Below are 15,273 nucleotides of genomic sequence, written 5' to 3'. Positions count from 1 at the left end.
GCATGATGGTGTGTGTTGCATGCGGGTGGCTAAGGATTATGGAGATTTGGTACATAGATGTTGTACAACAGGTGGGTGTCCTGAGTGAGATGGTGTGTGTTTGTGTGTTGCATGGGGGTGGCTAAAGATTATGGAGATTCGGTACATAGATATTATACAACAGGTGGGTGTCCTGAGTGATGAAAACACATTCAGGTTCAGGCACCAACCTGTATGAGGAGTGACTCTGGGAGTTTCCTGATCCTCCAGAGTAAATGTTTAATTTATCATACAAATGAGACCCTTACACAGCCAATTTATCCATTTTGTCCTGTTTTTTAACTCATATTAGTGCTTGCCACAGGCATCACTGAGCTATGTTAAGTGAAGTTCTCTCATTATGAATGGCTCTGTGCTGGTTTTATAACTTGGTTTTGCAGAATTAGAAATCTGTAAGGCACTTTTGACGTACATTTTTAACACAGTAGTTAAGGCGAAGTTGCTGTAGTTAAAATGTAGGCTATAGATATTTCTTGCTGGCTTTTAATTAATTTAGAATTGCAGTTTTGGGTCTAACTTACTAGTAATGTTGATTTCTGATTATCTAGGTGCATCTTTTAACTACTTTCCTATTTCTGAGCAGTTTTTGCATTCAAATTAAAACTAATTTTGATGGGGGATTTTTGAGGAATCCAGGTGTGTATTTAAGACTGTTTTTAATTAAGTGTAGATTTTGGCTTGGGGTTGTTTTAGGTGGCTAGGGTGTTTTGTGTGAAGTTTACAATTAGCTTTTCAGCGCGTACGTTAATTTTAGGGGATTTTCTTAACCGTGATGATGAACTAAAGATGGTAAAAATCTTGGGACAATGCTCCAAGGGATGGTGACAAATTTTATGTACACAGAGGACCATATAAACATTTTTATCAGACCCCTTTACATTACTGTTACAATAATATGTACATTTATCACTGCTTCAGGAAAAATGATGAAAAGCTTAGTACACAAGAATCACGTACTGATAAAACAGACAGAATGATGAAGCACCTCTTCGACTTGTACAAATACAAGCACAAAATATCCCAGTATCTTTATATTACTCCATATTTTTCATACAATGCAAGGCTTTGCTTAGCTGTGAGCTGGGGCAGCTTTTGCCATAGTCTCACAACAAGTTTTAAGCATAAGACTAAGGACTTTTTAAATCCCGAGGCCTACATGAAAATATTTCAAAGACAGAAAAACCTGTTTAGTGGTCTGCATGATTAAATACAGTGCAAAACGTTGCCTGTCTCCCAAAGAAGCTTTAGTGAAACATTGAGGAGGTAATGCAACAAAAAGGAAACTCATGACGCTTTAAACAATCAAGACAGCATCAAACATAAATCAGTACTCCAAAAGGGATAAGGGGATTGAGGCAAACTAACCTATAATGAAACTAGTATGACAAAAGGGCTCCCTATTACAATTCTGCGACTTTTAACTGCAAGCCCTGCAAGTGTGAAAAAAGTAGTACAAAAGTACAAGGTAACAGAAAATATCAAACATCACTTCTCCTATAACGTTGTCTGCACAACCACTGATGTGGGGGGTAAACCCGAAGTACAAAAGTACAAGGTAACAGAAAATATCAAGCATCACTTCTCCTACAACGTCTGCACAACCACTGATGTGGGGGGTAAACCCGAAGTACAAAAGTACAAGGTAACAGAAAATATCAAGCATCACTTCTCCTACAACGTCTGCACAACCACTGATGTGGGGGGTAAACCCGAAGTACAAAAGTACAAGGTAACAGAAAATATCAAACATCACTTCTCCTATAACGTTGTCTGCACAACCACTGATGTGAGGGGTAAACCCGAAGTACAAAAGTACAAGGAAACAGAAAATATCAAGCATCACTTCTCCTATAACGTTGTCTGCACAACCACTGATGTGGGGGGTAAACCCGAAGTACAAAAGTACAAGGTAACAGAAAATATCAAACATCACTTCTCCTATAACGTTGTCTGCACAACCACTGATGTGGGGGGTAAACCCGAAGTACAAAAGTACAAGGTAACAGAAAATATCAAACATCACTTCTCCTATAATGTTGTCTGCACAACCACTGATGTGGGGTAAACCCAAGTACAAAAGTACAAGGTAACAGAAAATATCAAACATCACTTCTCCTATAACGTTGTCTGCACAACCACTGATGTGGGGGGTAAACCCGAAGTACAAAAGTACAAGGTAACAGAAAATATCAAGCATCACTTCTCCTACAACGTCTGCACAACCACTGATGTGGGGGGTAAACCCGAAGTACAAAAGTACAAGGTAACAGAAAATATCAAACATCACTTCTCCTATAACGTTGTCTGCACAACCACTGATGTGAGGGGTAAACCCGAAGTACAAAAGTACAAGGAAACAGAAAATATCAAGCATCACTTCTCCTATAACGTTGTCTGCACAACCACTGATGTGGGGGGTAAACCCGAAGTACAAAAGTACAAGGTAACAGAAAATATCAAACATCACTTCTCCTATAACGTTGTCTGCACAACCACTGATGTGGGGGGTAAACCCGAAGTACAAAAGTACAAGGTAACAGAAAATATCAAGCATCACTTCTCCTATAACGTCTGCACAACCACTGATGTGGGGGGTAAACCCGAAGTACAAAAGTACAAGGTAACAGAAAATATCAAACATCACTTCTCCTATAACGTTGTCTGCACAACCACTGATGTGGGGGGTAAACCAGAAGTACAAAAGTACAAGGTAACAGAAAATATCAAGCATCACTTCTCCTATAACGTTGTCTGCACAACCACTGATGTGGGGGGTAAACCCGAAGTACAAAAGTACAAGGTAACAGAAAATATCAAACATCACTTCTCCTATAACGTTGTCTGCACAACCACTGATGTGGGGGGTAAACCCGAAGTACAAAAGTACAAGGTAACAGAAAATATCAAACATCACTTCTCCTATAACGTTGTCTGCACAACCACTGAGGTGGGGGGTAAACCCGAAGTACAAAAGTACAAGGTAACAGAAAATATCAAGCATCACTTCTCCTATAACGTCTGCACAACCACTGATGTGGGGGGTAAACCCGAAGTACAAAAGTACAAGGTAACAGAAAATATCAAGCATCACTTCTCCTATAACGTTGTCTGCACAACCACTGATGTGGGAGGTAAACCCGAAGAACAAAAGTACAAGGTAACAGAAAATATCAAACATCACTTCTCCTATAACGTTGTCTGCACAACCACTGATGTGGGGGGTAAACCCGAAGTACAAAAGTACAAGGTAACAGAAAATATCAAGCATCACTTCTCCTATAACGTTGTCTGCACAACCACTGATGTGGGGGGTAAACCCGAAGTACAAAAGTACAAGGTAACAGAAAATATCAAGCATCACTTCTCCTACAACGTCTGCACCACCACTGATGTGGGGGGTAAACCCGAAGTACAAAAGTACAAGGTAACAGAAAATATCAAGCATCACTTCTCCTATAACGTTGTCTGCACAACCACTGATGTGGGGTAAACCCAAGTACAAAAGTACAAGGTAACAGAAAATATCAAGCATCACTTCTCCTATAACGTTGTCTGCACAACCACTGATGTGGGGGTAAACCCAGTACAAAAGTACAAGGTAACAGAAAATATCAAGCATCACTTCTCCTATAACGTTGTCTGCACAACCACTGATGTGGGGGGTAAACCCGAAGTACAAAAGTACAAGGTAACAGAAAATATCAAGCATCACTTCTCCTACAACGTCTGCACAACCACTGATGTGGGGGGTAAACCCAAAGTACAAAAGTACAAGGTAACAGAAAATATCAAGCATCACTTCTCCTATAACGTCTGCACAACCACTGATGTGGGGGGTAAATCCGAAGTACAAAAGTACAAGGTAACAGAAAATATCAAGCATCACTTCTCCTATAACGTTGTCTGCACAACCACTGATGTGGGGGGTAAACCCGAAGTACAAAAGTACAAGGTAACAGAAAATATCAAGCATCACTTCTCCTACAACGTCTGCACAACCACTGATGTGGGGGGTAAACCCGAAGTACAAAAGTACAAGGTAACAGAAAATATCAAGCATCACTTCTCCTATAACGTCTGCACAACCACTGATGTGGGGGGTAAACCCGAAGTACAAAAGTACAAGGTAACAGAAAATATCAAACATCACTTCTCCTATAACGTTGTCTGCACAACCACTGATGTGGGGGGTAAAGCCTCCCACATACCTTGAAACATACATACACCACATCTGAGACTGCCACACTTTGGAGAAAATGGAAAACTGTTGAGACACAGCAATCTCAGACTTCTTAAATCTATGCAAGGTAGCTAATGATGTGAACCAAGGGGCAGACAGAGGATTTTGCAGCGAAGGGTGCATCATATGTGGTGATACCAAACATTCAAACTGAACAAAACAATATAAAAAGCACATTAACTAAACCCGGACAACCAAATTCGGCTTCTGTATGCACAACTTGGTATTAATGCAGAAATTCAAACATTACGAAGGAAAGCATAACCACTGAATACTGCCATTGACAGGAGGAGATGGTACAAGGACAGGAAAAACGCACAAGAAAACTAAATACAGAGACAGAAGTGACCAAACAAAACAGGATTACTTGTATGGATGAAGCAGCTCCTCCCCCGACTCCGATCCTATAAACAGGACCCCCAATCTTCACGACCTCCATCCCTAAAAAAGTAAAAATAATATGATCAGTCCAATATTCAAATACTTTAAAAATCAGTCCAATATTCAAATACTTCAAAAATGGTACCGTCGTCTTGTACAAATACCTCATTTTTGGAGTCTCATTGCTGCATGGCTTCCGCACAAACAGGACTCGTGCACTACTTTGCCAGAGAGTCTCTCACCAGGCAACAAGCTACACTTCAAAGCAGGTCTAGGAAGCAAATCAACTGAACCTCAACAATACTACTATAAAATAAGCTTCAATGTTTAATACAAATTCTGTAGCTATAAACACTACTCGGTAGGTATCTACACCTGTAATAAGGCAAACAATCCTGCCGTCACAGTTCTATAAATTGTGAAACTTCTCAAATAAAAGTTCACTGGTCACTAATTCAGGAACCTCACACATTCCAGAAATAGGATAACTTCAAACATACCACACAGTGTTATAATATCTATTACAGATATTTGCATCACAGAAAAAGTCTAACTGCAGCCAAAATACTGCTAACAAGAAAGTAATCAGAAAATATACCAGCAAAGTAATTAAGAAGTGTTTCAGTGATGCAGCAACTTGCAACCAGAAATGTTACAGCAAGCCAGCAACCACAAATGTCCCAGTGAGGCAGTAATCAAAAGTGCTGCAGCGAGACAGCAACCACAACTGCCCCAGCAAACTAATGCTTCAATAAGCTAGCAAATGAAAGTGCATCAGAAAGACTGCAATCAAAATGACCGAGTGAGACAGAAAATGGCAGGCAATGCTGGAACAAACCAAAAGCATAAACATTCTTACTGGTTGATCCTGTCATCAAAAGGTGAGGCACTGGAACCCACATGAGTCACACTTCACTGTAGGTAAAGACTGCCGTAAAATAAAAAGAAAAATGGAAATCAAGAATCACTGCCCACAGGCTATAAGTTGCCAGTGAGCTCCATCTTACAGTCCTGGGTTTGATTCCCTCAGTCTTCACTTGCACATCATGTGACTCTGAGCAACTTATTTAACCAAATATTACTCTCAGGTCACTCATGAAAACAGTCAACTACTCTAACAAAATAAAAAGAAAAGTAAACAGAAAGGCATTATTTTCTGAAAGGAGAGAACGCTGGTGCCAAAAGGGTGCATGATCTTAACTAGACGTTCTCAACAATGACAGCACTGGGTCAACAGTAACTGGGTATTCTGGGTAAGAAGAGCAATGACTGGGTGTCTATGTAACAGAAATGCATTCTGGGTAATGCCAGCCACAGGAAAAAAAACAGTCTGTATTACCAGAAACCACATTCTTTTGCAAGTCATGTGCACAGCAATAAACAAGTCTCTGGGTACTGACTACATCAGTGACCTGTGTGCGTGGTCAGGTCTGTGCAACAGTAAACTATAGCTGTATATCTACAAGCATAAATATAGATATTAGAGTGTCTCCACTGCTGTAATATCATTTGGGATTTCCTGCCTTGGAAGTCTGAAGTAGATCTGAATACAAGAGACATGTACCTTTCCTCAGGCATGGCGGACAAATTCTCTAACGTCAGGATATCGATGTATAGAAAGGTCAACAGCGGATGCCATTTTATCAATTTTTCTTGCCCCCTGACGAAAGTAACTCTCCCCTTGCTGACGACGAACAGCAAGCCCTATCCTGCAGATTCCATTGGGTAAGAAGGGGAAGAAACAAACTGGGTACCTAACAGGGAGGATAGTAGGGTACCCACCATAACTCAACAAGGATAGCCAAGAAGAGGGGTGCTGGAGGGAGGGAGTAGCCACTGCAACAGTCAAGATACTCAAACACTTACATTTATGGTAAACAAATAAAACAAATGCTTCACTGTTATAGTAATAAACTTCAGGAAGATTCCGAGAGAGAGAGAGAGAGCGAGAGAGAGAGTGAGAGTGTGAAAGGGCTGTTAGACAGAAGATGGAGCAAAGGAGATAAGCCCTGCAAAAACAAATTCTGCCCTAGAAGCAAATGCCAAATTGTAATGGCAAGAAGATGTGCGTTCTCAGGACCATGTGGTTGCTTCTAAGATGGAGTAGGGAGGGTAATTTTCTCGAAGGCAGTAGTTACTGCCGTAGCCCTGGTGCAATGTGTCCCAATACTGTCAGGTGCCTGCTTCTTGTGGGGGTTTGCAACAACAAGCAATACAATTAGCAAACCTTTTTATAACAGTCTGTTTGCCGACAGGTTGCCCCTCTTTCTTCTTTGCAATGCCACAAAAAGCTGGTCAGACTTTCTATGGTTCTTATTTCTGTGCAAATAGAATCCAAGTTGCCTTGCACATATGGGGAATGCAGGGCTCTCTCATATCCGCTCCAAGGTTTATCAAAAAAGCCAGGGAAATGAATGGCTTGATTTAAAGAGATCTCTAATATTACTTTAAGCATAAAGTGAGGTTTGTATGCAAGGAAACTCTGCACTTACAGAAGATAAGAAAGAGCTTCCTAAACACAAGAGTGTGCTGTTCCAAAACTCTCCTGGCTGAAATGAAGGCCACCTGCAAATACGTTTTCCAGGAGGTAAATTTAAGGTCAGCAGAGGCAGCAAAGGGAAATTCAATGAGCTTTCCCACCACAAAATTTAGATCACAAAAGGGAGAGAGGCCCTGTTTGGGTGGCTCAGGTGAGTGATATCATTAAGGAATTGTTTCACGGTAGGATCTGTGAAAAATGGCAAGCACAAAGACAGGCAGGCTGAGATGGAAGCATTCCGTGCACCGCTATGTTTTACAGGAGAGACAGGCAGGCTGAGATGGAAGCATTCCGTGCACCGCTATGTTTTACAGGAGAGACAGGCAGGCTGAGATGGAAGCATTCCGTGCACCGCTATGTTTTACAGGAGAGAACAGGGGCAATTTGGCTTGAAACAGTTGGTACCCCAGTCACACATGAAGGGGAGAATCTTACGCATCTGGAGATGCCATTTTATGCTGCTTGGTTTCCTTGCTCCTTTCAGGATTTGTAAGAAGTCATTAAAAAAAATTTTCTGGAGGGCATAAGAATCAAATCTTCTACCCTGCCAGCTTCAGAGTCACTAAGTGAGAGGTTTCTAATGGTTCCCTTATTCTGGATTAAGAGAGCCACCTGTAGTTGCAGCACCCCTCTCTGGCCATGCTGAGGAACATGGAGAATCGGCGTTGCCTCTGCCCAAAGGGTACTATCTATATCACTCTTAGCCCGTCCTTCCTGATCTTGTGAAGAGCCCTGCGATGAGTGGTAGGGGTGGGAAGGCATAAAGAAACGGACTGGTTCAAGGGAAGGAGAAGGCATCTGTCTTCCAGACTCGGTTAGCTGGGGCCCTTGAACAAAATTTCTGGATTTACCCATTTTCTTCTGAAACATAAAGGTCTATTTCTGGCACATCCCACCTGTCAGTGAGTCTGAAGAACATTTCCCTTTTGATGGTCCATTCGCTAGGATCTACCACAGATCAGATCCACTGCTTATATCTGCCACGTTGTTTTCCATGCCTGGCAGACACTGTGCCTGGAGGTTCAGTCCCATTCCCTATGCTGTCTCGCAAAACTGCATGGCCATCTAGCACACAGAATAGGAATGGGTACCCCCATGTTTGATAAGGTACCCCATCACTTTAGTTGTGTCTGTCCTCACAAGCAAAGTTTCTGGTGTCCACTTTTTCTTGAAGACCACTAGAGCTTTCTGCACTGCCGTCATTTCTTTCCGACTGATGTGTTTCTTAGTGAATGAGTTGCCCCACTTGCCTTGCCCTTTCATTTCCTGGACACCCATGGCAAGATCTGAAGCACTGAATCCAAGCACCTGGGATACTGCCCAAGCTCTATAGGAGACGACGTTGATAAGGTATAGGCTTCTATCCAGCAGTGGAGTTGTTTTTTGATACAAAGGAGAAGAGGAATTTGGACTTGTAAGGACTGCTGGTGCTGACACCAAACATTCTTCAAGTACAAATGGATTTTCTCTTATACAGCCTGGCCAATGGTATCACGAGGATGCAGGAGGCCATGAGCCACAGTGTCCTGAGGAGCTTCCTGTCTGGAACAGTTTCTTGTTGCCTGGTGGAACTGAAGTACTGGATAAAGAACAGGATTTTTTTCCAGAAGGAAGGTTTTTTGGTCCCTGAAGTCCAATATTTCTTCCATGAGTGTTACCCTGGTGGAGTGCAGACAGTGTAATAAATCCTGGATTTGAAGGACATCCATAATCTGTTGGAGGAGTATCTTAACTCCTCCACGGTGCTTTCCTGAATGAGTCAGTCATCCAAATAAGGGTAAATTCAGATGCCCCTTGTCCTGTAAAACACTATCATTGGAGACAGAAATTTGGTAAAAAAACTGACAGTGAGTACCCTTCTGCCTTGAAGCGAAGGCATTATCAGTGCTCCTTCACTACAGGAATACGGAGGTGGACATCCTTCATGTCCACAAAGAAAATGACTGCCCAGAGGAGAGTCAGGGCACTACAGGAATAAGGAGGTGGACACCCCTTCATGTCCACAAAGAAAATAACTGCCCAGAGGAGAGTCACAGTTACGAGCTGGTTAAGGTGAATCTTGAATTTTGGGACTATGATAAACTTGTTTACCTTTATGTCCAAGATGATCCTTCAGGATCCATGCATTATTGGTACCAGAAATAACCTAGAGTAAAATCCTGTTACCTCCTTTGTGGGCACTAGTTCTCTGGGCCCCTCCTGGAAGAGATCTTGAAATTGAGCCTAGGTTTCTCTGAGATGTCCTTCTGTAACAGGTGGAATATGCCTGAAAAACATTGAAGGGAGGAGAACCAAATTTTGTACCCTGCGCTGATGAGATTCAAAACACTTGTCCCGAATGATATTTTGCTAGTTTTGGTAAAACAGGGACAGTGCCACCCAGTTTTGCAGGTGGGAGGTGAGGAAGTCTACATTGTGAAGTGATTTAGGGCCAGAGAGGTGCTTTTTTGAGTCATAGCTGCTCCTTGCTGGGTCCCTAGGGGAGAGACACCCACTGTGCCTGAGTACAGATCAGCTTGCCACTTACTGGGAATATTAGAGTTTTTTTTTTTTTCTATTTCTGTTCTTAGATGCGAGTTGAGCTGCAAGAAAGGGCCAAGTCTTAGTAGGATAATTTCTGTTGAACCTAGGTGGGAAATGCAATATGTATGACTGTCCATGCAGTTTTTGTCTTCTCATCCAGTCTTTTGAAAACAATGTGGGCTTAAAGTCCAAAGATATAACCCTGGTCCAGGAGGTACCACGCATTTCTACTTCAACATGGTATAGAAAAGCCTTCTCCCTGAGCCAGACATGCCTCTCGACAACCAAAACTGAAGCAGCTGCCCTGCATGACGCTTCTACAGCATCAAAGCCACACTTCAGAGCATGCTTGGCAGATCCAGCAACTCTTTTTGGACAGCCTTGTTATCCACCTCCCCCCACTAACCCCCATCTTTAATTTTCTTCTGATTCAGGAGGAATTCTTGGAATTCAACCATATGGAACTGACATTTGAACCTTTTTGACAAATATATTGAGGGGTCTACCCTCTTCATCATTTGGCTCCCTTGAAACCTGATACCACCACCTCAGGATCCAATAAATGATTTCTATACAGCTGCCTGTGGGAGTCAAGCACTCTGTAGAAGTGGTTAGGCTTTCTGGGAGCAGGGAGCATGGAGTCAGGTTGCAGGAATGTGCCCTGGATTACACTACTTCAAGACCGGAGGAATGGAAAGGGGCTTGTGCTCAGGCAATCCAAGAAATTGCCTGACCCTTTTCTTAGACTAAAGGGTAATCCTCACCCTCCAAACTGAAGTACCCTTTCATCTTGTCCAGCATCTCTCTCTCTCTCTCTCTCTCTCTCCAAAGAAAGGGTCTTCAAGTGGTGAAGCAGGGACAAGAGTGTCTTCTGACTCAGAGTTGGCATATGACCCTACAGAAAAGCTGGTCAACATATGCCAAGACGTCATGCAAATCTAAAGGCTCCGGAGGGGAAGAGAGCTTTTCCTTTTTACTGAAGAGTTGTGGAGCAGGACACAGTCAAGGCCTAGCGGTCTAGACTTCAAACTCCAAACGATCCTCAGTGAATCCTGTGGGATGACCAAGGAAAGGGAGCCTGATACTCAAACCAACAGACTAGCACAAGCCAACATCAGACTTCTTAAGCTTTATCTTAGGAGTAAGCTTTGGTCTGTTGTCAGTTAGGGCAGGCACAAGCCATGGATGGATGGTCATTATCTTAGGCGTAAGCTTTGGTCTGTTGTCAGTTAGGGCAGGCACAAACCATGGATGGATGGTCATTATCTTAGGAGTAATCTTTGGTCTGCTGTCAGTTAGGGCAGGCACAAGCCATGGATGGATGGTCATTATCTCAAGCGTAAGCTTTGGTCTGTTGTCAGTTAGGGCAGGCACAAACCATGGATGGATGGTCATTATCTTAGGAGTAATCTTTGGTCTGTTGTCAGGGCAGGCACAAGCCATGGATGGATGGTCATTATCTCAAGCGTAAGCTTTGGTCTGTTGTCAGTTAGGGCAGGCACAAACCATGGATGGATGGTCATTATCTTAGGAGTAATCTTTGGTCTGTTGTCAGGGCAGGCACAAACCATGGATGGATGGTCATTATCTTAGGAGTAATCTTTGGTCTGCTGTCAGTTAGGGCAGGCACAAGCCATGGATGGATGGTCATTATCTCAAGCGTAAGCTTTGGTCTGTTGTCAGTTAGGGCAGGCACAAACCATGGATGGATGGTCATTATCTTAGGAGTAATCTTTGGTCTGTTGTCAGGGCAGGCACAAGCCATGGATGGATGGTCATTATCTTAGGCGTAAGCTTTGGTCTGTTGTCAGTTAGGGCAGCAGAAGCCATGGGTGGATGGTCATTATCCTAGGAGTAATCTTTGGTCTGCTATCAGTTAGGGCAGGCACAAGCCATGGATGGATGGTCATTATCTTAGGCGCAAGCTTTGGTCTGTTGTCAGTTAGGGCAGGCACAAGCCATGGATGGATGGTCATTATCTCAGGCGTAAGCTTTGGTCTGTTGTCAGTTAGGGCAGGCACAAGCCATGGGTGGATGGTCATTATCTTAGGCGTAAGCTTTGGTCTGTTGTCAGTTAGGGCAGGCACAAGCCGTGGATGGATGGTCATGGCCTGGATCTGGTCTCTTGGGATCTTCTCCTGAAAAACAATTTTACGGAAACTGCTCTACACACTCAAGTTACCAAGACCCTGATGACAGAAGCCAGGCCTTGCCTTGCTGTTCCAGACCCATAAGACGCCTGGGCAAACTCAGCCAGAGTAGACACTGATGGCGTCAATGACACAGTGTCTAATAAAGGGGTCTCACCAAAGCCTCAGCAGCATGCTTGGTTGTAGGGGACTGCAAAGGTAACTCACATCTTTCAACAATCTTGAGCCTGGGAGGGCTATCAGAAACAGAGACATTGTCATCTGGCTCACTTACCACCTTCTCATCTGAATGCCTCTCCTTCCTCTTATGTGGGAATTCAACCAAGGAACTGAAGATGCCACGATGTGCGTAAACCACCAAAGTGTTCTATATATTATGGACCTGTATTTAACAGTTCTGGAGTTGAAATAGGCACCCCAGGGACAATTGGGCAAATTGTTGTCTGGGCCCAGGCAGAATAAGCAAAAGAGTGTGAAGGTCCCAGTGGCAACATACCTTCCAAAACTCAACATAAAGGTGAAATATAAGCGACATCTAAAAATACAAGAAAAAATACACGGGATGTCACTGCTGATTAGTTTATAAAGAACAAACTAGTAAAAAATTCAAAGCTAGATTACCAGAACATATTGGAGACATTAAACATAAGAAGGAACCAACTTCTATTGCTATACATTTTATTAATGCACATAATAGTGACAGTACATTAATGGAGGCTACAGCATTACAACAGGTGTTTTTAGCTGATGGGAAAAGATGCAACATTAAGAAACTTTTGATTTATAAGGAACAATATTTATTTTAAGTTTGATACTTTGCATCCTAATGGACTGAACAAGGAACGTTCATGGAAAAAATTGTAGTCTCTCCAAGAGCTGTATTGTTCTTAATTATGTCAGTTGCCTAAAATAGTGACAACTACAGACAAAAGACCACTGCATTTCAAAGTGAAGAGCACAGACACAATGACATCTATCCATGTCATCCAAATGACAAAGTGAGATCCTAAACAGATGCACAGTCTTTTCAGATCATGGGCTAAAACTACTCCAAACTCAGCTTCATCCTCCCTATCAAGAAGTGCATTCCAAGACACCACTAGCCTTCCTAGGAAGAGTACCTTTCTCGTCACTCCAAACTGTATCCCCCTCACAAAACTACATCATTACCCTTTAAGCCTCCCTTACATTTCCTCTTAAAAGTGTAACCACCCCCCACCCCGAAATTAACTCCATGGCACAGAGTGAAAAAATCCTCAACTAATGATCCAGACGTCCTGAGACTGAGTAGCAGACTGGATGCTGGACAAGGAGGATGGGACCGAGTGACAGATGTCAGCTCACCCATTCTGTGGGAGGGAGGCTGTGTGTACCACTGCAATGGACTGTATCACAGGACTAGGTACAAAACCAGTACCACTATAGACCAGGGACATTTCTTTGGCTCTGCCTAGACATCTGTGGCCCCCTTCATAAGGTCCCACACGTGGGAGTAGGCTTGAGTCAAGTGGAAGGCAATGCAGACCCTTGTTGTGACACAGGTGTAGAGTCACCTGTTAAGGGTGGGATTACAACAAAAAAGTAAAAGCCTCCCAAGCTCTGTATTGTGAAAGATGTGGTTCTGGGAAGGCAGGTATAGCATGTAGTTTCCCAGCATGGGGTGTTGACACCAAACTCTCAGGTTAATGAACAAACACTGTGACCCTGCTGAAGGGAGGGTGCATGTGCATGTAGTCTCCCGGCATGGGGATTAGTCTTGTCTGGGGAGTTGACACCCAACTCTCAGGTTAATGAGCAAATGAACACAGTGACCTGTGACCCTGCTGAAGGAAGGGTGCATGTGCATGTAGTCTCCCAGCACAGAGATTAGTCTTGTCTGGGGTGTTTGGGGATAAGTCTTGTCTGGGGAGTTGACACCAAACTTTCAGGTTAATAAAGCAAGGGACACTGATTTGTGACCCTGCTGAAGGGAGGATGCAGGTGAAGAGACCAAACAATCTCTGTGACTACATGGATGACAGACCCAGCTGATAGCACTCACTTCTGCTACCAAATCTCTGACAGGTCCGGCCTCATGCAGGAAAGAATCGACTCAAAACCTACAGAATGGGGGGGGGGGATGATGATGACTACCAGATAGTGAGTGAGGAAATAAAATGCTGTAACCTCCAACCTCTTTCCATCTCTTACTTACAAAGCCTTAACTTACAAGCACAAATGTTCTCACAATCAGTGTAACTTTTTTTTCTCTGCACAATCCCCACTAATTAGGTATCATATGCAATATCCTTTCTCCAGAAATGTACAAAGGATACCAGACATGATCTCACTGAAGCTGTATACAGGCAGTCAGTAACACCTTATCCTTATAGTCTTATCACTAAAGCAGCACCAGCCAGGACCCTATCAACTTTAGCCACTGCCTAGCATGCAGAAGAGCCTGCTTGAAACCTAGAAGTTCACTTACTTATCTGTTAAATGGGTTGGCCCCAGATGCAGCCATAAGCCAAGACAGGAATGGACATTCGTTAACCACATCAGTTTCAAGTACTCCATTCTGTCAGTTTAGGTGCCACCCACAGATACAGTAATAAACAACAAACCACACCACTAACATTTTTATCTAGATTCTGGTCGGCTAGAAGAATGTGAATTTCCTAAGGAATCTGGAGTGGTGGCAACTTTCCCACAAGAGAAAAGCTGAAACAAGGTGTGAAGAGGAAGGCTGTTCCACCCGACTAACTACAGATTATAAATGGCATCAAATTAAAGACAATGTGAAGAGGAAGGCTGTTCCAACCAACTGAAACGACAGATTAATTAAAGACGATGCTGGTGGCCATTCAGCCAGTGTGATCACATCATTTTCTGCTAGTTGACTGAAACTTCCACTCAAATTGCGATTCCTGTGGGGGTGCTTCCTTTCCCACAAGTTGTAAAGACCTCATAATAATTATAAGAGGGGGGTGCAACTCCCTCCTGGGGTCAGAGAGACTTTCATCCCCACAAAAACTGCCTTATTCTTTTCCTGTGACTAATCAAACATGGACTTTGACCACTTTTTAGCTAAGATTGTATCCGATTCAGTCATTTGTGACAAGCTGTACTCCTGATGATAGCCTACTAATAAAGGATGGTAGAGATAGTAGAACAGCAGCTTGTAGGGCAAAGACACTTCAAAAGTGGGGCAATTTCTGTAAAAACACTTCGTCATCCTTTTGTAAAGAGGTATAATGATGTTCAAGGAAGTCAGGGAAGGAAACCGAGAAGGATTTAAAGGAGACCTTTGTAAAATGGTAATAAGATTTCCATCTTAAGCAAAAGGCAAGACAGACAGACCATGCTCAACATGTGGAAGGACAAAACATCATATGGTGGTGTGGCAAGACAGTTTAAGTACA

General features: G+C 42.9%; 1 protein-coding gene across 4 annotated transcripts in view; it reads right to left on the bottom strand.

The window, feature by feature from the left end:
* Positions 1 to 15,273, bottom strand: part of PFAS (phosphoribosylformylglycinamidine synthase) — a 517,919-nt gene that overhangs the window by 365,012 nt on the left and 137,634 nt on the right. For all 4 annotated transcript variants that reach the window (XM_044086680.1, XM_044086681.1, XM_044086677.1 and 1 more), the window contains one exon: positions 4,647 to 4,720. In XM_044086680.1, the coding sequence (XP_043942615.1) occupies positions 4,647 to 4,720 (74 nt within the window). The remainder of the gene's footprint in view (positions 1 to 4,646; positions 4,721 to 15,273) is intronic.

The sequence above is a fragment of the Protopterus annectens genome, chromosome 10.part0 (genome assembly GCF_019279795.1).
Source record: "Protopterus annectens isolate FY-2018-M chromosome 10.part0, PAN1.0, whole genome shotgun sequence".
NCBI lineage: Eukaryota > Metazoa > Chordata > Ceratodontiformes > Protopteridae > Protopterus > Protopterus annectens.
Note: the sequence above shows the minus strand (reverse complement) of the source record. Positions and strands in the feature narration are given on the sequence as shown.